At 42.0% G+C, this 25,059-nt stretch overlaps 1 protein-coding gene across 3 annotated transcripts; it reads right to left on the reverse strand.

Annotated features, from left to right (window-relative positions):
* Positions 1 to 21,227, reverse strand: DHPS (deoxyhypusine synthase). Of its 3 annotated transcripts, none has more exons than XR_011559064.1 (10): positions 21,010 to 21,227; positions 15,403 to 15,633; positions 13,057 to 13,221; positions 11,694 to 11,815; positions 9,973 to 10,069; positions 8,078 to 8,164; positions 5,738 to 5,843; positions 4,352 to 4,468; positions 828 to 953; positions 1 to 673 (listed from the first exon to the last, which is right to left on the reverse strand). XR_011559064.1 is itself a non-coding variant. In XM_070751301.1 (10 exons), the coding sequence occupies exons 2-10, from the start codon at positions 15,604 to 15,606 to the stop codon at positions 587 to 589; spliced, it is 1,098 nt and encodes a 365-aa protein (XP_070607402.1). In that variant the 5' UTR covers positions 15,607 to 15,633; positions 21,010 to 21,227; the 3' UTR covers positions 1 to 586. The 3 variants fall into 3 exon arrangements, 2 of the variants coding, with proteins under 2 accessions (XP_070607402.1, XP_070607403.1); XM_070751301.1 differs by having other exon boundaries at positions 4,365 to 4,468; XM_070751302.1 differs by lacking the exon at positions 15,403 to 15,633 and having other exon boundaries at positions 4,365 to 4,468; positions 21,010 to 21,218.
* Between the last annotated feature and the right edge of the window lie 3,832 nt (positions 21,228 to 25,059).

The raw sequence follows: 25,059 nt of genomic DNA on the forward strand, positions 1-25,059 counted from the left end.
TCATTTGATAAAAAATTTAATCAACTCATAATTTTGCCTCAGAAAGAATAATAACTTAAAAAAGGCTGTTCTTATATGCACAGAAAGTCAGTCATTTGGATGGCAAAAAGACACTCCGAAACAAGAAACAACTGTATGTTTAAACTATTACATAATTATGGCTCTTCACCAAATCCACACAAAACACCTTGAATAAATAAATATATGGGGGCTGACTGAGAAGACAGGAGTGACCAGATCACAGAGGCATGGCCAGGTTCAGTCTTTAAAAGACATACACACAAACCAAATTCCAGAACTCCTAGGTGTTGCATAAAAATCCTTTGGAAGAATTGAGCACACAATTGAGGGTTGTGACCTTCCCACCTCAATCATATTTTGTAGTACAAGATCCATCATTGTAATGGTTGATAGGAGGTATAATATGCAGACAATTAGGATACTACTTCTGTCTACTGTGGGGCGTGTTGAGGTTGCTGTCTGAATGGTCAATAGCCCCTGTCTCTGTTCTTCGTGACAATTTCCACATAGGTGTTGACCGATGTGAAACAGGATGGAAGCAGGCAGTCCTGAAGAGGGTCATTTTTCAGTCTTCTTGAACAAAAGCATTTGGTTTCTGAGCGAAGGTCTCCGCAACCAGCAATGGAAAAACCAGGGAAGCATCAGCATACACCTGGTAAGAGAAAAACATGGTAGCTGAGACGATCGGCTCCCTCTCCAAAACATTCATCTGCTTTTTTCTAAAATACATTGCCTGTCAGGATGGAATTCGTGTCCCATCCCTGCCAGCGCGTCATCTCTCCGTCCCTTCTTTTCCCCACGCGTACCTTGATAGGCTTGGCATCCAAACGGATCTTTCCCCAGGACACTGCCTCATCAGGCCGAGCTCCTGAATCTGAACCGTCAAACTCTTGTGCAGTGTTGACATATACAGAGAAGTCAGCTCCGTTTCTCTGGAAATAACAACAAAACCACCGCACAAACCTTGGTGAACTCTAAGGCTCAGCAGGCTGATTATATCCTTGATTATGTTGTGGTTAGCTCTGGCCCAGCTCCTGGCCCAAGGACTGTGGATGTGGGGGAGACATCCACATGCTGCAGGCCTGTTTTTCCCCCCGATGGAATCTGCTGATGAAGGCTCCTCTGACCAAGAAGACATGAGTGACAGGGAGGAGGAGAGTGTGGCAGACAGCTCAGAAGGAGATCAATTATCTAGCTCCTCCTTGGATTCAGAACAAGAGTTAATGATACAGCCACGCATGCGGAGAGCGATGCATAGGCAACAACAACTGAGAGATTATTATCAAAGAAAATGAGGCCACCTGTGGTTGGGTGGGGCTGTGGTAATTAGTGAGGCTGCTATAAAGAGCAGCCTGTGGGTTTGGCCACTGTGGAGGATTATCTGATCGTTGTGTTTCGTGACTGCTTTACTGACTTTGACCTTTTGTGTGCTGATTTTTCCCCGTTTTGAAACTAAACCAGGGCAAAGTGTGTTTCACTTTGTGAAAGAAGAAGGATTGTGAATTGCCTCCCAGCTGCAAGCTAAGTATCACAGAACTGATAAGGGACTTGTACAAATTACCAATTTGTTTGGAGACGAGTGCTCTTTGCTATACCAAAAGAGGGCTTGGTTTAAGTGAATTTTCATTATAAAGAACACTGATGTGAATTTTCAAACGTGTGTGTGTCTGAAATTTGTACCTGTGAATTTTTGGGAGGATTCTACCAGAGAGCCCGACAGAACAGATTAGATATACCAGGGCTACGATTAGCAGATCTTCATATCTCAGAGGACCTCTCATGGACTATGAATGCTAATAGGCTTGTGAAGAAGGCACAAAAGAGGCTGTACTTCCTGAGAATGCTCAGGAAGATAAATTTATCTCAGCATCTACTGTTGTCCTACTATCGCAGCACCATTGAGAGTGTCCTGACATATGGCATTCTAGCTTGGTATGGGAGCAGCTCTGTAGCGAACAAAAAAGCTCTACAGAGAATTATTAAAACTGCCCAGAACATCATTGGGCTCCAGCTACCCGCCCTGGATGACATCTTCACATCTCGCTGTTCTAGGAAGGTGCATACCATTCTCAAAGCCTCTTCTCATCCTGCTTACAATCTTTTTGAACTGTTGCCTTCTGGCAGAAGATACAGAACAACTAGAACTCAGACCACATGTTTCCTGAATAGCTTTTATCCCAGAGCTATACTCACACTTAACAACGAACTAAAGGGTCACCATCAGTGAACTGTTGGACAATATTACTCGGTTTGTCATGTAGATGGTTGAGTGGTTCAGGGTGGGGAATTTGTAGTGGGTGGGACATTTTATTCTATTTTTTAATTCTATTTTTAAATTTACCTATTCTGATTTTATGTATGGGGGGACTGGTCTCTGGGTGTCACACGACTTTCGTTGCCAATGACAATTCGTTGTTTTGACAATGACAATAAATTTATTATTATTTATTATTAAAACCAGTATTGCCCTGATATAGCTAATGGTTTCCAAAATGCAACGGTAGGAAAAAGTACTTTAGAGCAACTTCAACAAATTATTAAACCTAATAATTATTTAGCATAATATTCTCCACTATGGGGGAAGAGCATCCAAAGTCCTTGTAGAAGTTCTTCTAAGCCCTAATAAATAGGGCACTGTGAAGAATGGCCAAGGACTGATTTTGCATTCAACATGCAGGGAACAAACGTAAGAACATAAGAAGAGCCATCCTGAACCAGGCCAAAGCCCATTGAGTCCAGCATTCTGTGTCACACAGTGGCCCACCAATTGGACATGGGGATCTTGAGCAGGAAGAGAAGGAAAAACTCTCCCTTTCCCTTGACCCCCAACAAATGGTACCCAAGGGAATCCTGCCTGCTTCAACCAACACAGAGGCGGCACTTGGACATCCATTTCAATAACCACCAATTCATGACGTGGGGTCTTCCTGATTGGAAAAGAATTACTGCAACCTCAATTGCAAAGTCCAGTTTTGTCGCAATAACCTATGCATTGAAGAACTTAAAAGCTAGATTTGCAACCATTTAAATTTTCTGCTGAACTCTCCAATGTAAAAATGTTCACCTTCTGCACTCTTTTCTGGTATAATGGATTACTAGATTGCCTTTATTTTTTAAATATTTCAAAATACATAAGAGACGCAATAGCGCAGTGGCTAGAATGCAGTACTGCAGGCTACTTCTGCTGATCTCTGGCTGATAGCGGTTTGGCAGTTCGGGTCTCACTGGCACAAGATTAACTCAGCCTTCCATCCTTCCGAGGTGGGTAAAATGAGGGCCCAGATTGTTGGGGGCAAGATACTGACTCTGTAAAGTGCTTAGAGAAGATTGTAAAGCCCTGTGAAGTGGTATATAAGTTTACATGCTATTGATATTTTGTTTTATTCATTCATTCATTCATTCATTCATTCATTCATTCATTCATTCGATTTTTATGCTGCCCTTCTCCTTAGACTCAGGGTGGCTTACAACATGTTAGCATTGGCTGCCGATCAGTTTCCGGTCACAATTCAAAGTGTTGGTTATGACCTTTAAAGCCCTGCATGGCATTGGACCAGAGTACCTCCGGAACCGCCTCCTACCGCACGAATCCCAGCGACCGATAAGGTCCGACAGAGTTGGCCTTCTCCGGGTCCCATCGACCAAACAATGTCGTTTGGCGGGCCCCAGGGGAAGAGCCTTCTCTGTGGCAGCCCCGGCCCTCTGGAATCAACTCCCCCCGGAGATTAGAACTGCCCCCACACTCCTTGTCTTTCGTAAATTACTCAAGAGCCATCTATACCGCCAGGTATGGGGGAGTTGAGACACCTTTCCCCCAGGCTTTTTTATATTTATGTTTGGGTATGTATATGTTGTTTGCTTTTCTAAATATGATAGGGTTTTATGTGCTTTTTAATATTAGATTTGTTTTTGCTGGAATATTGTTTTTATTATTGTTGTGAGCCGCCCCGAGTCTTCAGAGAGGGGCGGCATACAAATCTAATAAATTGAATTGAATTGAATTTTTAAAAACAGAGCCAGCATATTGCCTCCACAATCTAGGTCCTCATTTTACCCACCTCGGAAGGATGGAAGGCTGAATCAACCTTGAGCCGGTGATGAGATTTGAACCGCTGACCTACAGATCTACAGTCAGCTTCAGTGGCCTGCAGTACACACTCGACCTGCTGCGCCACCCCGGCTCTCTATTGTTGCAAGCCATTTGGTTAAAGTTATACGAATTGAGGGATAGCACCAAGATGTCTCTCTATACATTTTGCTTAAAGAAATGTTTCATCTCACCACAGTCTTTCCCTCCCAAATCAACCTTGACTTTGTGGCTACTACCCACCACTTTCCCTCACCATCAGATTTGCATTGGCAATGTGGTGCTTAATAAGACCTCCACCCAAGATGATCATTCCTGTCTTCCGGGCAAAGATGGCCTGGCTGTTAATGAGTTTCAGGTCTGTAAGAGAGATGACAATAACGGTTATGATGGAAGTGAGCAAACACATTGCACGTCTCAACAATAAACCTACAGCTACTGGGCTTTCAATATACAGCATTTGCTAACCTCAACTTCAATGCAAGAACCACACTGGAAGGTTTTACACTGTTGGCATGTCATTCCAGTCATATTGCTTTGTGTGTGTGTGTGTGTGTGTGTGTGTGTGTATGTGTGTATGTGTACATGTATAAAGGTAAAGGCTTCCTGTGTCCCGTTTTGCCCAACTCTAGGCACAATGCCCATCTCCGTTTCTTGGCCATGGAAGCTAGCATTGTCCAAACACACATCCATGATCATGTGGCCACCATGGATATATGCTAGAGGTCATAGAACCTTGTTACCTTCCCACCAAAGTGGTACCTATTTATCTACTTGCATTCACATGCTTTCAAACTAATAGGTTGGTAGGAGTTGGGATGGAAGCTCATCCTGTCTCCAATCTCAAATCTGGGCTGTCAGCTTTCCATATATATTTGGGGCAGATAAGTATCAATACTAAACAAGGAACCGAATGCTCCCTCAGTTAGGTTTACTGCATCTATTTACAGGAGCTAGTTTCATGTTTGAAAATCAGAACATTTTTACCTATTTAATTTTACCACCTAAATTGTAATTTCTCAGCATTTGAAAACACTTTCATTATTTAACAGTTTAAAGTTTTTTTAAGGCCTCTTGAACTACTCCATCAGGAAAAAAAACCCCACCCAAAGTTAAAATAATAAAATATCAGAGGCAGAAAGCATATTTCTATCAAATCTTGGATGGATTTTATCCTTTGCCTTAACAGCAATGAGTGTAATATCAATATTTTACATCCTATATATTTAAATTATGGGTTTTTAGTTTTAATTATTAGATTTGTACTGTACATTGTTTTTTCTATTACTGTTGTGAGCCGCCCCGAGTCTATGGAGAGGGGCGGCATACAAATTTAATAAATAAATAAAATAAATAAATATGTGGTAAATTTCTACAAGAATAGTACTGTCTCTTTACTTGCTCTTCAGTACTTTTTTATTTTCAAAAGTTCTCTTCTATGCATCTTGGATTAATGTTGATTTAGTTATTTGATGTTTCTAATCAGAGTTCAATAATTTTTATAACTACAAAAGGGACTACAGCATCAACCTGTAACTCTTGAGCTGCCCTTTTGACATAAAACAGAAGTTCTAAGCAGAATACAAATTATCCAGGGGCCAACTTATGTTGCAAATTATCTTCATTCACCTTCTACGATGTCCAGCACAAGACCTGGTTTCTTATAGGAATGGAAGAAAATCATGTCACCAAGGGATCCATCTGTTATTGCTGGGCTCAATACAGGAATGTTATTCTGTTGAGAAAATATAAGTAGCATGGCTCACAGAAGCTAGAGGTGTACTTACTTCATTTGTTTTATGTATTAAATATTTATCTTTGTTTGGAGCCCAGTTTTAAAGCAAAATCTAATACTGGGGGAAACATAGAAACATAGAAGTCTGATGGAAAAAGACCTCATGGTCCATCTTGTCCGCCCTTATACTATTTTCTGTATTTTATCTTAGGATGGATATATGTTTATCCCAGGCATGTTTAAATTTAGTTTTCTCACGTTGCTTCTGATATTTCCCCCAACTAACCTCAGATTGTGCCCCCTTGTTCTTGTGTTAACTTTCTTATTAAAAACACTTCCCTCCTGGACCTTATTTAACCCTTTAACATGTTTAAATGTTTTGATCATGTCCCCCCTTTTCCTTCTGTCCTCCAGACTATACAGATTGAGTTGATGAAGTCTTTCCTGATACGTTTTATGCTTAAGATCTTCCACCATTTTCGTAGACCATCTTTGGACCTGTTCAATTTTGTCAATATCTTTTTGTAGGTGAGGTCTCCAGAACTGAACACAGTACTCCAAATGTGGTCTCACCAGCTATCCACTGGGAAATCAGTGGGACAAGAATAACTCCAATACCAAGTGCCATGTGCAAGATCATTTAAATGCAGATAATCCTTGAGCTATGGCCACAATTTCAGTTAATCCAGAATGTGGCCACGAGAGCTGTTGTGTGTGCGCTGGACTACCAATTGGTCTCCGGTCACAATTCAAGGTGTTTGTTATCACCTATCAAGCCCTACACGGCTATTTACGGGACCATCTCCTGCCGCATAGCTCCTAGCGATTGATTAGAGCCCACAGAGTTGGCCTTCTCTGGGTCCTGTCGACTAAGCGATGTCGGTTGGTGGCCCCGCGGGGAAGGGCCTTCTCTGTGGTGGCCCCGGCTCTTTGGAATCAACTATCCCTCAAGGTCCATACTGCCCCCACTCTACTGGATTTCCATAAGGCCCTGAAGACCTGGCTTTGCCGGCAGGCGTGGGAGCCGCGAGACTGACACATTATTCTGGCCAAGATATGATTCGATTAGGTTTAATAGTATGATTGTAGTGGGTTATTTAGGTTTTTAAAATGTTTTTAATCATTGTATTTTAATTATTTAATAGGGGTTTTTTTTACCCTTTGCTGAAAGTTGCCCAGAGTCCCACAGAATTGGGTGGCATATAAATCTAAATAATAAATAAATAAATAAATTTGAGCCCAAAATTTATGTTGCTCAGCAAGGTCTTTCTTGGCACACTTGTTAAGTGAACCACTGAACTTGTTCAGTTAGTAACACAGTGAATTTGATTTCCCTCTTGACTTTGCTTGTCCAGAGCTCACAAAAGGTGATCACGTGACCCTCAGACACTGCAACTATCATAAATACATGCTAGTTGCCAAGTGTCTGAAATTTGATCATCTAACCGTGTGGATGCTGCCATGGTTATGGGAAAAACTGTCATCAATCACTTCTTTTCAGTGGTGTTATAATAATAATAATAATAATAATAATAATAATAATAATAATAATAATAATAATAATAATTATTATTATTATTATTATTATTATTATTATTATTATTATTATTATTTATTAGATTTGTATGCCGCCCCTGGCGGCTCATAACATAACAGCAATACAATATAAATAGAAATCTAATGTTAAAAAAATTAAAAAACTAACTTAAGATACATTGTTACAAAAACTTATCTGCTATACAATTATACACACTCAGTCTGACTGAAGTTAAACATAATAAAAGTCAGCGAAAAAAGGAGGGGGGAGATTAATCCCCCCACGCCTGATGGCAAAGGTGGGTTTTTAGCATTTTGTGGAAGGCAAGGACGATAGGGACAGTTTGAATCTCCGGGGGGAGTTGATTCCAGAGGGCTGGGGCTGCCACAGAGAGGGCTCTTCCCCTGGGGCCTGCCAGACTGCATTGTTTTGTCGACGGGACCCGGAGAAGGCTAACTCTGTGGGACCTAATCGGCCACTGGGATTCGTGCGTTATAACTTCAAATGGTCAGTAAAAGAATAATTGTAAGTGGAATATTGCTTGTCTAACATAGGCCCCTTATCAGAGGTTAGAAAAAAGAAGATACTGTTTTATTTATAAATAAATAAATAAATAAATAAAGATACAACAAAGAAGAGCACTTATTCGCAAAGAAGTGAAATGACGAATTAAATAGAAATTCCTTCCACATCCTACCTTTTGTGCCCAGTAACAGACTGATTCTGGATTGTTGATTTCCTTGCCAAGCCGAGCAATGAGCTTTGACGGAGTCCATTTCATACCCTGAAAGGCAGGGAGGAGCCAAGAATGGTTAGACAGCACAGGGGAATACAGGGAAAAGTTAATCACAAGGACGTCTTCAAATATACCGTATTTTTTGGAGCATAAGACACACCGGAGTGTAAGGAGCACCTTAGTTTTGGGGGAGGAAAATAGGGAAAATAATCTGCTTACCAGATATTCATCTAGCTAGCATCCTTAGTCTGGTCAGCTCCAGCACATTATTTTATCCCCTAGTTAGGACTTTAAAAAAAACTTATTCAGATAGAGCAAAAATGAAAGAGCTTGCAAGCCGGTAAGAGCTGGGAAAATCATTAGCACCTGGTTAGGGATGGGAAAAAAATATTTGGAGCAAGTTAGAGCAATGAAAAAACCCTGCAAAGACTTAGGGCTTGGAAAACATTCCCAGCAAAGAGTAACAATGAAAGAACCTGAAAGGTAAGAGCTGGGAAGATCATTAGTACCTAGTTAGGGCTGGGGAAAAAAGATTCAAGGGAAAAAAAGCTACATTCAGAGTATAAGCGAGAGATAGCGGGAGCTATCGTGGGGCTTCCTAGATTTGCCCATGTTTCGCCAACACTCCGCGGCCTGCACTGGTTGCAGATCATTTTCCGGTCACAATTCAAAGTGTTGGTAATGACTCATAAAGCCCTACATGGCATCGGACCAGAATACCTGCGGGACCGCCTTCTGCCGTGCGAATCCCAGCGGCCAATCAGGTCCTACAGAGTTGGCCTTCTCTGGGTCCTGTCAGATAAACAATGCCGTTTGGCGGGTCCCAGGGGAAGAGCCTTCTCTGTGGCAGTCCCGGCCCTCTGGAATCAACTCCCCATCGGATATTAGAATTGCCCCCACTCTTCCCACCTTCTCCAAGATATTGAAGATCTATCTATGTCGCCAGGCATGGGGGGGACTATCTCTTCCCCCACCACCACCTTTTTTTCTGACTAATACATGAGAATGGTGTGATTGTGCAGTACCGATTGCTTTTAATATTTATGGGTTTTAAATTTAGCTTTTTTATCTAATATTGGATTTATATTCTGTGTCACGCTGAATATTGTCAGCCCCAGAGACATTTAGTAATTAAATAGTTAACTGTGTTTGTTTTATTAAGTTCCTCCTATTATGATGTAATATCCTGCCATATCTAACACTACTTCCTTCTTCTTCATCCTAAAAACTCCATTCTTATTTCTACCCACCATCATGTAAGACGTATTTGTTGTTTTGTCCACCGGGACATGTTTTATTTTCTACTTTTATAATAAAAGAAATCTTGTTTTGAACAAATGACTAAACAGCTTCCATCCATCACCTCCGCGATAATTAAGGTTCAAACAGACTTTAATCATTTTCACTAACGCGACATTCTGTATATTGTATTATTGTTGTTGTGAGCCGCCCTGAGTCTTCAGAGAGGGGTGGCATACAAATCTAATAATAATAATAATAATAATAATAATAATAATAATAATAATAATAACAACAACAACAATAATATGGGCCAGAATTTTCAGCGTCTTTTAGGGAGGAAAAAGGTGCATCTTATTCTGCAAAAAATACGGCAGTAATACTTGGATATAATAAACAAAAATATTACTTTGGAACATAGAGTTAGGATTTAATATTATCAGGACTTGCTTTTAAGGTTGTGTTGCCCTTCACCCCTTAGAATATTGTAATCCCCCCCCCCCTCACTGGGACATGAAGGAAGAACCCAAAGACTTAAAATTAACATCCACACTTTGAAATTATCGTACAGAAAAAACAAGTCAAATCTTTTCGCCTTTAATGTTTCCAGCTCTCACCTGTGTGTCTTGTTCAGTCACCATCTGGTCCAGGATTGGCATCAGCCAGTCCTCAAACTTGCAGTAATTGTCATTGGGCACCAAGAGATTCCCAATTCTGGAGGAAAGGAAAAGGAAATAGCTATTGACCTCTACTTTGCATTGCTTTTCAAGACACCACAAATTAGACCACCTTCTTAAAACTGTAGGTGAGATAACATATGTCAGTGATGGCGACTCTCTGGCATAGGTGCCATAGGTGGGACGCGGAGTCATTATTATTATTATTATTATTATTATTATTATTATTATTATTTTTGTATGCCGCCCCTCTCCGCACACTTGGGGTGGCTCACAACAATAACAAAGACAATGTAAGAACAAATCTAATAATTTAAAAAACACTAAAAACCCCATTATTAAAAGCAAACGTACACACAAACATACCATGTATAAACTGTATAGGCCCGGGGGAGATGTCTCAGTTTCCCCATGCCTGATGGCAGAGATGGGTCGTAAGAACTTTACGAAAGGCAAGGAGGGTGAGGACAGTTCTAATCTCCGGGGGGAGCTGGTTCCAGAGGGTCGGGGCTGCCACAGAGAAGGCTCTTCTCCTGGGTCCCGCCAAACGACATTGTTTAGTCGACGGGACCCAGAGAAGGCCAACTCTGTGGGACCTAACCGGTCGCTGGGATTTGTGCGGCAGAAGGCGGTCCCGGAGATATTCTGGTCCAATGCCATGAAGGGTTTTATAGGTCATAACCAACACTTTGAATTGTGACCGGAAATTGATCGGCAACCAATGCGGAGTGTTGGTGTAACATTGGCATACCTTGAGAAGCCCATGATTGCTCTCGCAGCTGCATTCTGCACGATCTGAAGTTTCAAAACACTTTTCAAAGGTAGCCCCATGTAGAGAGCATTACAGTAGTCGAACCTCGAGGTGATGAGGGCATGAGTGACTGTGAGCAGTGACTCCCGGTCCAGATAGGTCCGCAACTGTTGCACCAGGCGAACCTGGGCAAACACCCCCCTCGCCACAGCTGAAAGATGTTTCTCTAATGTGAGCTGTGGATCGAGGAGGACGCCCAAGTTGCAGACCCTCTCTGAGGGGGTCAATAATCCCCCCCCCCCACGGTTATGGACAAGCAGATGGAATTGTCCCTGGGAGGCAGAACCCACAGCCACTCCATCTTATCCGGGTTGAGTTTGAGTCCGTTGACACCCATCCAGACCCCAACAGCCTCCATATCTGCTGGCACGCAAGCTGTTGCCCTAGCTAGGCTCCAACATGCATATGTGTGCCAGCCAGCTGATATTTGGCTCGCACAGAGGCTCTGGGAGGGCATTTTTGGCTTCCAGAAAGCCTCTGGGGGTGGGGTGGGGGTTTACCCTCTCCCGGCTCCATGGAAGCCTTTTGGAGCCTGGGAAGGGCGAAACACATGCCTACTGGGCCCACCAGAAGTTGAGAAACAGGCTGCTTCTGGCCTCCAGATGGCTTCTGGGGATGGGGGAAGCTGTTTTCTCCCTCCCTGGGCATTGAATTATGGGTGTGGGCACTCACTCATGCACGATAGCGTGCGCATACACTCTTTCAGAATCCGAGGGAAAAAAGGTTTGCCATCACTGACATAGGTTATTATATAGAAGATAATCTAAAGTAATATATAAAAAGTAAAATAATGAAAGATACTGAAGACTGATATGGTCAGATTATCCTTCAGTACGACCAAAGGAACCACCTGTTAATTCCATTCTGCCGTAGTTCTTTCCCTTGCAAGCTAAAGTCTCCGATGTAAGTGGGTGCCAAACATTTGATCAGATCTTCCTCTATACCCCCTGCTGTGGTCACCAAAACATCAACCTACAAAATAAAAAGTAACATTCAATGAAGGATCTAACAAAGCTTCTTTGCAATTAGAATAGAATAGAATAACAGAGTTGGAAGGGACCTTGGAGGTCTTCTAGTCCAACCCCTTGCTTAGGCAAGAAAACCTACACCGCTTCAGACAAATGGTTATCCAACATCTTCTTAAAAACTTCCAGTGTTGGAACAACTTGACTCGAAAAGTTGTTCCACTTATTAATTGTTCTAACTGTCAGGAAATTTCTACTTAGTTCTAAGTTGCTTCTCTCCTTGATTTGTTTCCACCCATTGCTTCTTGTTCTACCCTCAGGTGCTTTGGAGAACAGCCTGACTCCCTCTTCTTTGTGGCAACCCCTGAGATATTGGAACAGTATCATGTCTCCTGGATCCTTTTCCCCCTTTTTGAAGATGGGAACTACATCAGCTCTTTTCCAATCCTCTGGCAGTTCCCTGGTGCTCCAGGATCTTTAAAAGATATAGTTCAATGGTTCTGAGATCTCATCTTAACATACTAGAAATTAAGGATTTTATACTCATGTAGATTTTTAACTAACAGTATTTACCCATGTAGTTGGGCTTTCTTTCTTTCTTTCTTTCTTTCTTTCTTTCTTTCTTTCTTATTTATTTATTAGATTTGTTTGCCGCTCCTCTCCGTAGACTCGGGGCGGCTAACAACAATAATAAAAGCAGCATATAACAAATCTAATAGTTAAAATAACTAATAAACCCATATTAAAAACCAACCAAACACACACACAAACATACCACGTATAAATTGTATAGGCCTAGGGGGAAAGAATATCTCAATTCCCCCATGCCTAACGACAGAGGTGGGTTTTAAGGAGCTTACAAAAGTCAAGGGGGGTGGGGGAAGTTCTGATCTCTGGGGGGAGCTGGTTCCAGAGAGCCAGGGCCGCAACAGAGAAGGCTTTTCCCCTGGGTCCTGCCAATCGACATTGTTTTGTCGACGGGGCATCCTCCAAATGATCTTGTTCTTATTCTATTCTATTCCTATTCCTATTCTATTCTCAGAGTGATTGAGAAAAGTATTTCCCATAACTTATTTCTTTCCAGGCCTTGAATGTCCATCTAAATGCCAGTGAACCACGTGGTGAAAGAAATTGCCCATAATTCTTCTTTCTGAAAAACCCTCTTCTTTTTCCAACCACATAAACATACAAAATTTTTTTTTTTTACTTAGAAATAAAATGAAACGTATTTCTCAGTCAAGCCCATACCATGTTATGTTGCACCAGATAGCGGATGGACTCACGAACACCTGAGCTGATGAGGTTGGAAGTGAAGCCCAAGAAAATTGTACATCCATTCAGGCGGCGAGAACAGGGATTCAAATCAGCATGGTTTCCTTCATCCTCCCCTAATGGTGTCAACTTTGCTTCTATCTGCAACAGAATCCAATCATTTGAATCAAATTCAACCCAGGTGAAACATTATATTTCAGAGCTCATAGCAGGGAAGAAAGCCAAACAAAACAAACAAATCTTGCTTACAACAAATCCTTTAAGCCACTTATAATTGCAGAAGAAATGGGACACAGTCATAAGGAATAGGTACATTTGATTAAAAATGTTTAGCTTGTTTCCAGATTAGAAAATTTGAAATGGAAAGCAATGTGAGGAAGAAAAAAAATGTATGTGTAGTTTGTGAGCTAATCCCTTCCTGATTTCCAGCTATGAACATCTCAGTTAGAGCAAATTCTACCAAAAATCTAAGTCTAAATGAATCCTGCTGTTAACATTAAAATAAGCAGATATCAGAGATAAAGTGGGTAAAAATTAGTTTGGTTTTAATGTATGCTTAGAACGTAAGAAAATGTTTATGGATTTTAAGCCTGTAGCAGTTAAAGTAGGATCTGAACATAGAAGAAGAGATAAGGAAAAAGGATTTTTTTGAAATTAACTAACAAAGATAAAACAACCATAACCAGGTGTTATTGATGCTTTGCAAGAGATGTCTTTGCAATGGAGGCTGTTATTTGAGGCCAGGTAAAACATTCTGTGCATAGACTTGCAATGTGTGATCAAGCTTGTGAAAACAACGATCTTGTTTATGGATTGAATCAACCATAAGTAGACGAAAAACAGCAGAAGTTACCAGAATAAAAAATGGATTTTTGGGGCAGCCACTACTTGTGAAATTATTCCATCCAAAATCTACTTCATTCCCTCGGCCTCATTAAGTTACAGGTTGCCCATCAAAATCCAGACCTTTATGGATATTAACGAGTTGAATTCTATGTCGTAAGGATGAGATGGTAAGATTAAACTTCATCATAGTATAACTATAAATAATATAGAAACATAGAAACATAGAAGTCTGATGGCAGAAAAAGACCTCATGGTCCATCTAGTCTGCCCTTATACTATTTTCTGTATTTTATCTTAGGATGGATATATGTTTATCCCAGGCATGTTTAAATTCAGTTACTGTGGATTTATCTACCACGTCTGCTGGAAGTTTGTTCCAAGGATCTACTACTCTTTCAGTAAAATAATATTTTCTCATATTGCTTTTGATCTTTCCCCCAACTAACTTCAGATTGTGTCCCCTTGTTCTTGTGTTCACTTTCCTATTAAAAACACTTCCCTCCTGGACCTTATTTAACCCTTTAATATATTTAAATGTTTCGATCATGTCCCCCCTTTTCCTTCTGTCCTCCAGACTATACAGATTGAGTTCATTAAGTCTTTCCTGATACGTTTTATGCTTAAGACCTTCCACCATTCTTCATATTTCCTGTTTCTGCAAACTCATTGGGCAAATAAAATAAAATTGGCTTTTTACAGCTATTTGGTAAAACATTGTGGTATGCAGGGTATTATCAGAAAGATGCATGTTCCCAAGTCTGAATTCCTGTGAGCCAATTGCAACGTAACATAAGCAAGAATATTGTGAGAATATGAGCAAACAAAAGATAACAGGATAGGAAAGAAATGTACAAGGGTCACCCAGAAAATAATGCACCACATTTTCTTCTTCAACAATTATTTATTGAACACAATGAAACCCACACAAGAAAAAATGATGTTTCTTCTATACACCCTATTTTTCCATGAAATGTCTGTTCGTTTTATGGCCTTCCTCCAGCGAGACGCAAGGGCACATATGCCATTGGTACTAATCTGGTCCCAGAGTCATTTCTCCACTGTGCGAATCACCTCTTCATCTTCTAATGGCCTCGCCCACTGTGCCCAGCGACTAACCGTACTTCTGTTGACTGCAGATTCTCCATAAACTCTACACAAACCTTTGTGAATGTTCCCAACAGTTTATTTCTCCGCATTAAGAAAGTACATCACTTACTGACACAATTTCGAAACACTGCTGCAGCTACGCTATTGGTCCGAAGAAACGCAAAATCTACACATGCACTTCTGACAATTCAAATAATGTATGTCTAAAGTTTCACATTCGTACCATTACTGTAGGCTGAGGAAAAAAATGTGGTGCATTACTTTCTGGGCAATTCATGGAAGTGGAGATTCAAGGATAGAATCCAGTATCTGCTTTTCTATCTAGTCTTCTATCCTTTCATCCCTTCAGGAATCTTTCTGGCCACTCACCATTCGATTGATCTCATTTACAGCTTGTCCAAAACTGGTAGCCTGGAAACCAGTGTTGAGATACGACTGGAGCAAAGCATGGTAGTCTAATCCATGTTCAAAATCATAACCATGTACAGTTAAGGTCTCTTTGGGAAGTTCTGCACTGGGCTTTAGTACAGCGGCCACTGCTCCAACAGGCAGGGCACTAATCGCATTCTCCATCAGGCGGACAGTGAAGCAGTTTGCAGTCTGGGAAAATAAAATCACAAATAAGATTTGGGTTTAAAAGATTTTCTGTCCTGTAACTATCATTCTAGAACCATGGATCTATACTTAGATTTCTAGGCCCCTACACGTCAAGTTTTTTATGTAAGGAAAAAATAAGTTTGAATATTTTTCCCCATTCAATACCCTATTTTCTAGATGGCCAATTCCATACAAAGAGTAGTAGTAGTAGTAGTAGTAGTAGTAGTAGTAGTAGTAGTAGTAGTAATAATAATAATAATAATAATAATAATAATAATAATAATAAACATTTATTTATAATGGCCTTTTATAAATAACAGCAAGCCATATACAACAAAGACAGACAGCAGGCAATACACACACTTAGCTAAAACACAACTAATAAAACCACAAAACATTCCCAACCACTCTAATGTCTTCCCCTCTTGCTTATCCCCAGAGCAAGGACGTTTCAATCTGCCGAATCAAAGAGGATTGTCTTTAAGGGGAGAACATTCTCTTCTACCCAAAGCTTAAGGGAAGACTATTCCACAGACATGGGGACAAATCTTGAAAGACCCACAATTTTGATGTTGCTGTACGTGTCTGTGGAACAGTCAACTGACCCTTCCCTGCTGAACGTAGGTCTCTCGATGCATCGACCAGCTGCCCCCGGAGATTAGGATTGCCCCCACCCTCATTGCCTTCCGTAAACTCCTTAAAACTCACCTCTGCCATCAGGCATGGGGGAATTGAGGCATTCCCCCCCCCCCCCTCGGGCCTATACAATTTGTGTATGGTATGTCTGTGTGTATGTCTGGTTTAATAATGGGGTTTTTTAATGTTTTTTTCTAATTTATTAGATTTGTTATGAATTGTTTTATTGTATGTTGTGAGACGCCCCGAGTCTACAGAGAGGGGCGGCATACAAATCTAATTAATAATAATCATAATCATAATAATAATACCGTGTTTCCCCGATAGTAAGGCAGTGTCTTACTATCTTTTTACCCCCAAAAGCCCCACTGTGTCTTACTTTGGGGGTATGTCTTACATCTCCCCGCGCGCCTTCGCCTTCCAAGCTCCCCGCGCGCATTGCTTCCAAGCTCCCCGCGCGCCTTCGCATTCTCCCCGCGCGCCTTCGCCTTCCAAGCTCCCCGCGCGCATTGCTTCCAAGCTCCCCGCGCGCCTTCGCTCGCCTTCGCTCGCCACCGCCTCTTCCCCTGCCGAAGCTCAGCTGCAAGCGGCCAGCGAGGCCGATCGGATCCGAGGCGAGCGGCCGGAGCTGCGCCCTCCTTTGCCCGCCTCCTTTCCGCTCGCCTCGGAGCCGCTTGCAGCTGAGCCTCGGCAGGGGAAGAGGCGGGTGGCGCCGCGGCGAGCGAAGGCGAGGGGCGCGCAGGGAGCTGCCGGAAAGGAGGCTGGTGAAGGAGGGCGCAGCTCCCTGCGCGCCCCTCGCCTTCGCTCGCCGCGGCGCCACCCCGCCTCTTCCCCTGCCGAGGCTCAGCTCCAAGCGGCCAGCGAGGCCGCTCGGCTCCGAGGCGAGCGGAAAGGAGGCGGGCGAAGGAGGGCGCAGCTCCGGCCGCTCGCCTCGGATCCGATCGGCCTCGCTGGCCGCTTGCAGCTGAGCTTCGGCAGGGGAAGAGGCGGGTGGCGAGCGAAGGCGAGCGAAGGCGCGCGGGGAGCTTGGAAGCAATGCGCGCGGGGAGCTTGGAAGGCGAAGGCGCGCGGGGAGAATGCGAAGGCGCGCGGGGAGCTTGGAAGCAATGCGCGCGGGGAGCTTGGAAGGCGAAGGCGCGCGGGGAGAATGCGAAGGCGCGCGGGGAGCTTGGAAGGCGAGCGAAGCTGCAAGCGGCCTCGCTGGCCGCTTGCAGCTGAGCTTCGGCAGGGGAAGAGGCGGTGGAAGAGGCCGCGGCGAGCGAAGGCGAGGGGCGCGCGGGGATCTTGGAAGCAATGTCATCGCCCCCCCCCGCAATACCGTTTATACCGTGTTTCCCCGAAAGTAAGACATATGTCTTACTTTCGGGGTATGGCTTATATAAGCCGACCCCCCTGAAACCCCCCATATGTCTTACAATCGGGGGGGGTCTTACTATCGGGGAAACACGGTAATTAGCAGTTCATCCCAGTGAACTATTTTTCTGCCAAGCAATTCTGGATAATGACATGCATATAACATAATCTCCATTTTCCCTCATTAGTTATTTTGCCTCGGTAAACACCAGGAACACCAATTTATACATTGGTATAAATGTATCTAAAAATATACGGTGAAATGGTAGCCAAATTTAGGTTCAACTTTTTCTCAGAGACAGAAAGCCATTCCTGAGAAAGATCACACTATCTATCAATCATATAAAAAGGAGAATGAAATAAAAATACAAAGGGCATTAACCAACCCATTGTAACAGCCCGGTGAGAAATTATGAGGAGGGCTGGGACTTGGAGTTGAACACCTGAAACTCCTTATCTTTGCCCTACCACTCCAGACTCTGCTTGGGAGATACAACTTTGCAAATATTCATCTTCAGGTATTTCATGTTTATGGTCATTTTTTACTTGCTAAATCTGGAGAAACTATGTTTCTTAGTTTCCTGGGCACTCCAGGTTCCAAAGGCATCTTTGCCCTACTACTCCAAGACTCTGCGTGGGAGATACAACTTTGCAAATATTCATCTTTCGGTATTTCACCTTTATGGTCATTTTTTACTTGCTAAATCTGGAGAAACTAGATGTTCTTACATTCCTGGGTACTCCAAAGGCATCTGAGAAGGGTGAATGTGCAGGTTCCTATGTGGTTTGCTATGCAAGGGAAGGCTTGCAGAACATCAGTGCAATATTGCTTTTGTCTTTTCACAAGCAAAAAGGGCTGGCCAGAGGATTATTAAGTGATGGAACAAGACTAATATAGGCTCATCTACAACACATGGATACATACCGGTATCTTTAAATTGAGAATTTACTTGATCTGATGTTTTTTTTGAAAATAATTAATAATAATAATAATAACACTAATTTATTAGATTTGTATGCCACCCCTCTCCGAAGTTTCATTTTGGTTAGTTTCACTTGTTTTGCCCTTAGCGGTAAATTGAAAAAGCGTTTGTCGCCCCTTTTTATCAATCTCATCCTGAGTCGGTTTGTCCTTGGGTTTTGGAGTTCCAGATTTTTGAGAGGACATTTCATAACCATTCAATCAACTGAAATGAAATATAAAATATACCCATAAATAAACAAATTGAAACTAAGCTTGCAAACTTAAATAAAGAAGCAAGGAAATTCAAAGTCAATCAACTAAATAAAGAACTGTTCACTGAGTTTCTGATTAATAAAGGTTATATCAAAGGAGGCGGCAAGGCGGTTTTGCTATGCACTGTGTACAATACACACAAAGTGTAGAGTATGAAGTATATATCCAGAGTTGTTTTTCTTTTTAAAAAGTTGGTTTTGTAAAAATTTTAACATTTCCCCCCTTTGAGCTCCATGGGCCCTAGATATAAGACCCATTTTCTTTTATGTACAATGAGAGCATATTTATCTGTTTGTTTGGTCAGGTATGTATTGGTGGTATACGAAGATATAATAATATTTATATGTATGATACTAGTAAAAAAGGAACATTAGGACAGGGGACGGAAGGCACTCTGGTGCACTTATGCATGCCCCTTACTGACCTCTTAGGAATCTGGATAGGTCAACAATGGATAGTCTAAGGGTAAAGTTTTGGGGGTTAAATGATGATACTACAGAGTCTGGTAGTGAGCTTCATGCATCAACTACTCGGTTACTAAAGTCATATTTTCTGAAGTCAAGTTTAGAGCAGCTTACTTTAAGTTTGTATCTGTTGTGTGCCTGTGTGTTGTTGTTGCTGAAGCTGAAGTAGTCACTGACAAGAAGGACATTGTAGCAGATAATTTTATGGGCTATGCTTAGATCGTGTTTAAGGCGACGTAGTTCTAAGCTTTCTAAACCTAGCATTGTAAGTCTAGCTGCATAGTGTATTCTGTTGCACCAAAGACAAATTCCCTGTGTGTCCAACTATTCTATTCTACTCTATTCTATTCAATGTACTTAAGCATAAAACTTATTAGGAAAGACTTAATGAACTCAATCTGTATAGTCTGGAGGACAGAAGGGAAAGGGGGGACATGATCAAAACATTTAAATATGTTAAAGGGTTAAATAAGGTTCAGGAGGAAAGTGTTTTTAATAGGAAAGTGAACACAAGAACAATGGGGCACAATCTGAGGTTAGTTGGGGGAAAGATCAGAAGCAAGGTGAGAAAATATTACTTTACCGAAAGAGTAGCATATGCTTGGAACAAACTTCCAGCAGATGTGGTTGGTAAATCCACAGTAACTGACAATTTAAACATGCCTGGGATAAACATATATCCAACCTAAGATACAATACAGGATATACAGTCTGCATTGGTTGCCGATCAGTTTCCGGCCACAATTCAAAGTGTTGGTTATGACTTATAAAGCCCTTCATGGCATCAGACCAGAATACCTCCGGGACCGCCTTCTGCTGCATGAATCCCAGCGACCGATTAGGTCCCACAGAGTCGGCCTTCTCCGGGTCCCGTCAACGAAACAATGTTTGATGGGACCCAGGGGAAGAGCCTCCTCTGTGATGGCCCCGGCCCTCTGGAATCAACTCCCCCCCAGAGATCAGGATTGCCCCCACCCTCCTTGTCTTTCGCAAACTCCTTAAAACCCACCTCTGCCATCATTGATTCCCCTGGACCGTTCCGTTTTATGTATGGGTTGTCTGGGATGTATGACTGTTTTATATTAAGGGTTTTAACTGTTTTTTAATCATTAGATTTGTACTGTGTTTTGCTGTTGTGAGCCACTCTGAGTCTCCGGAGAGGGGTGGCATTCAAATCTAATAAATAATAATAATAATAATAATAATAATAATAATAATAATAATAATAATAATAATAATAATAATAATAATAATATAGTATAAGGGCGGACTAGATGGACAATTAGGTCTTTTTCTGCTGTCAATCTTCTATGTTTCTGTGTACAGGCTGCAACCCCCACCCCACCCCACTCCTCAGGCCTGCATGCAAACACACTCCTGTACATGGCACAGATAAAGAAGAGTGCTCGTGCCCCCATGCTCCCACCCTGCTTTTGTTCTGCCTCTACAGAAGAGCAGAATTCTTCGACACAGGGATTTCTTTGCAGGCATCGAACCAGCCCCACTGAGCATCAGCGCAGGATCCACAATGAAGGCAACGCAACGCAACGCATCGCTTTTGGCGGGCAATCAATGCATGGGTGGGAAATCCTTTGCATCCCCCCCCCCCCATGCAAACAAAACAAAACAAAACTCCAATTCTTTTAATATCAAAGCGTCCAGATCTCTTCCACTCTCCTGCTCCCTTACCTGCAGACTTTTCTCGAGAGTCCTACGAGCTTTGCCACCTTCGGAACCGACGCCGTCCCTTCACCCTGGACGTGGGCAGGGCAGAGCCGGACAACCTTCTCGGACCTCCACGGGCTAAGCCAAGCGAGAGTTTGGGCAGAAAAGAGCGCTTCGCCGGTTCCGCTCGCTTTGTTAAGCGGGGAAAAGGCTGAACGTCCGTTCCCTTCCCCGAAGAGCAGGAAGTCGACTTCAAGGACGGGCGGAAGCCGGAAGGAGGCTAACACGTGGTGCTATGGCCAGGATAGTCCTTTTTCCAAGAACGCGTGTTTGTTTGGGGTTTTTTTTTTAACAAGAGTCGTTGGGGAACGCCCTACAAAGCTTTCCTGCCATAGATCAGGGAAAGGCAAAGTTGACTGTTCTATGACTTGTGGACTTCAACTCCCAGAATTCCTAAGCTAGTATGATTGGCTCAGGAATTCTGGGAGTTGAAGTCCACAAGTCATAGAACAGCCAACTTTGCTTACCCCTGCCATAGACGGTAAATTCCATTCCTGCCAATCAGCCTGGGAACTAGGTCGCAGTGGCAACTTTAAGATTAATGTGTCTATGGAGATTCTCAGTCATCCATGGTCGTTTTGTCCCAAAGAATATTATTATTATTATTATTATTATTATTATTATTATTATTATTATTATAATAATAATAATGATAAAATAGATTTGTAAATAATAAATATAAATAAATAATAAATAATAATTTATTAGATTTGTATGCCGCCCCTCTCCAAGGACTCGGGGCAGCTAAGAATAGAATAGAATAGAATAGAATTCTTTATTGGTCAATTGTGATTGGACATTCAAGGAATTTGTCTCCAGTGCATAAACTCTCAGTGTACATACAAACGTTCAGTGTACATACAAATATAAATTCTAGGGGTACAGGCATAAATGTATATAGAAACAACAAAGTGATAAATCATAGGATACCAGTAGAAGAAGGTAATAAAGAAAATATTTGGAGGATAAAAGTAATGCAGCCGTACTACATGGGTAAATATCATTAGTTCAAAATCCTACATGAGTATAAAATCCTTAATTTCTAGGATGTTAAGATAAAAGATCCTGGAAGCACCAGGGAACTGCCATCTGGCTGAGGAATTCTGGGAGTTGAAATCTACAAAAAAAAATTAAGTTTTTTTTATTTATAGTACAATTAAGAACAAACAAAAAACTTGGACATGACATAATGTTCCAGATTACACATTTTCATTTTCTTTCTCTTCTTAAATACAACTCTTTTATATAGATATACCCCCATTTTATGTACAATACTAAATTCATTTTCCTTATTTATTAATATAAAAATATATACATCAAGTTATGGCTAACTCATAATCCCACGTTCCTCTTTGATTCCCATCAATAATATAATTTCTCCCAGATTTCAAAGTACTCTGATTCATTTTTATCTTTTAGTTCCATCATGAGTCTGTCCATTTCTGCACAAGATAGTATGTTATACAATATCTCTTCCACTGAGGGGATTTATGGTTTTTCCATTTTTGTGCAAAAACCAATCTAGCAGCAGTCAAAATATGTAACATTAAATATATTGTTCCCTTATCATATTTATCTATACTAATACCCGATAAAAAGAGGTCAGGTTTCAGTTCTATTGCAGACTACAAGAACCAGGAGCACTACTCAGGTGACCCTGAGGACACATATAAAAACCTCCAGGTACTTCAATGACCCTTTAAAAGGATGCAAATGGCCAACCATCTGCAAGGAATACAGGTGTGTTCCAAAAGTAATGCAATAATTTTTTTAAAAAGTAATTTATTGAACAGATTTGCACAAACACTTAAAATTCTTCAAAGTACTGTCCTTGGGCCTCTACACATTTTTTCCAGCAACTCTGCCACGACCGGTACGCACCCTGGAAAGTTTCTTCGAGGACTTCTCGCAAGGTCTTTGTCACGGCTGATTGGATCTCTTCTATGGACAAAAAACAGGTTCTTTTCAGGGCTGGAAAAAAAAAAAAGAAGTCTGCTGGGGTGACATCAGGACTATTGGGGGGGAGCGTTGGCACCTGGTGTTTGGCCAGGAACTCACGGACTCGTGGCGCGTTGTGGCAAGGTGGGTTTTTCGTCCATAGAAGAGATCCAATCAGCCGTGATGAAGACCTTGCGAGAGGTCCCCAAAGACACCTTCCAGGGTGTGTACTGGTCATGGCAGAGTCGCTGGAAAAAATGTGTAGAGGCCTAAGGACAGTACTTTGAAGAATTTTAAGTGTTTGTGCAAATCTGTTCAATAAATTACTTAAACAATAATAATTGCATTACTTTGGAACACACCCTGTATACAGTAAATCCTTCCATTTCTCACTATCCTGTTAAAGCTGAATAAGCTTCTTGGATGAGGAAGGAAACATATTCAAAGAAAAAACAAGAAAGTTCAGTTGCCCCCTTAAAAAGTACCTTGGGGACTTTGGGACTTTGGCTGAGAATCTCTACAGATAAGTTGCACAATTGAATTTCCAAGCCCCTCCCACACATTTCTTTCTTTATTTTTTTTAATGGAGTGGGAGACAGAATATCAGCAAAAGTGGGGAAACAGATATTATTATTATTATTATTATTATTATTATTATTATTATTATTATTATTATTATTTATTGGATTTGTATGCCGCCCCTCTCCGTAGACTCGGGGCGGCTAACAACAGTGGTAAAAACAACATGCGACAATCCAATACTAAAACAGCTAAAAACCCTTATTTTAAAACCAATCATACATACAAACATACCATACATAAATTGTAGAAGCCTAGGGTGAAAGAATATCTTAGTTCCCTCATGCCTGACTACAGAGGTAGGTTTTAAGAAGCTTACGAAAGGCAAGAAGGGTGGGGGCTATTCTAATCTCTGGGGGGAGTTGGTTCCAGAAGGCCGGGGCTGCCACAGAGAAGGCTCTTCCCCTGGGTCCCGCCAAATGACATTGTTTAGTTGACGGGACCCGGAGAAGGCCAACTCTGTGGGACCTAATTGGTCACTGGGATTCGTGCGGCAGAAGGCGGAGATAACCTTGCCTGGTGCCATGAAGGGCTTTATAGGTCATAACCAACATTTTAAACTGTGACCGGAAACTGATCGGCAACCAATGCAGACTGCGGAGTGTTGGTGTGACATGGGGATATTTAGGGAAGCCCATGATTGCTCTCGCAGCTGCATTCTGCACGATCTGAAGTTTCCGAACACTTTTCAAAGGTAGCCCCATGTAGAGAGCGTTACAGTAGTCGAGCCTCGAGGTGATGAGGGCATGAGTGACTGTGAGCAGTGACTCCCGATCCAAATAGGGCCGCAACTGGTGCACCAGGCGAACCTGGGCAGACGCCCCCCTCGCCACAGCTGGAAGATGTTTCTCTAATGTGAGCTGTGGATCGAGGAGGACGCCCAAGTTGTGGACCCTCTCTGAGGGGGTTAGTAATTCCCCCCCCCCCCAGGGTAATGGATGGACAGATGGAATTGTCCTTGGGAGACAAAACCCACAGCCACTCCGTCTTATCCGGGTTGAGTTTGAGTCTGTTGACACCCATCCAGACCCCAACAGCCTCCAGACACCGGCACATCACTTCCACTGCTTCACTGACTGGACAAGGGGTGGAGATGTAAAGCTGGGTATCATCTGCGTATTGATGATACCTCACCCCATGCCCTTGGATGATCTCACCCAGCGGTTTCATGTATAAGTATTTGCTCTACAGGACAATCTCAAGCCAGAAACTAATAATAATTACATCATAACAGGTCAATTGAGAGGTCCAGGGTGTCTGGTTTCTATGCAACCATCTAAATATGGCATTTGAAATTACACAAGCGGCATTGAATATTGGTGTCATTGCCCAAAATAAATTTTGGAGGCTGAAACATTTCCTAAAAATGGTAATTTCTTTTTAAACGCATGGGTCTCTCACACAAATAGCTCAGATGTGTCGATACGAGGTAGTAAAGTCATTCTGTAGGCATTATGCCTACCCAGAAATAAATCTATGAGCTGCCTCCTTGTACAG

Source organism: Erythrolamprus reginae, chromosome 4 (assembly GCF_031021105.1).
Source record: "Erythrolamprus reginae isolate rEryReg1 chromosome 4, rEryReg1.hap1, whole genome shotgun sequence".
Taxonomy (NCBI): domain Eukaryota; kingdom Metazoa; phylum Chordata; class Lepidosauria; order Squamata; family Dipsadidae; genus Erythrolamprus; species Erythrolamprus reginae.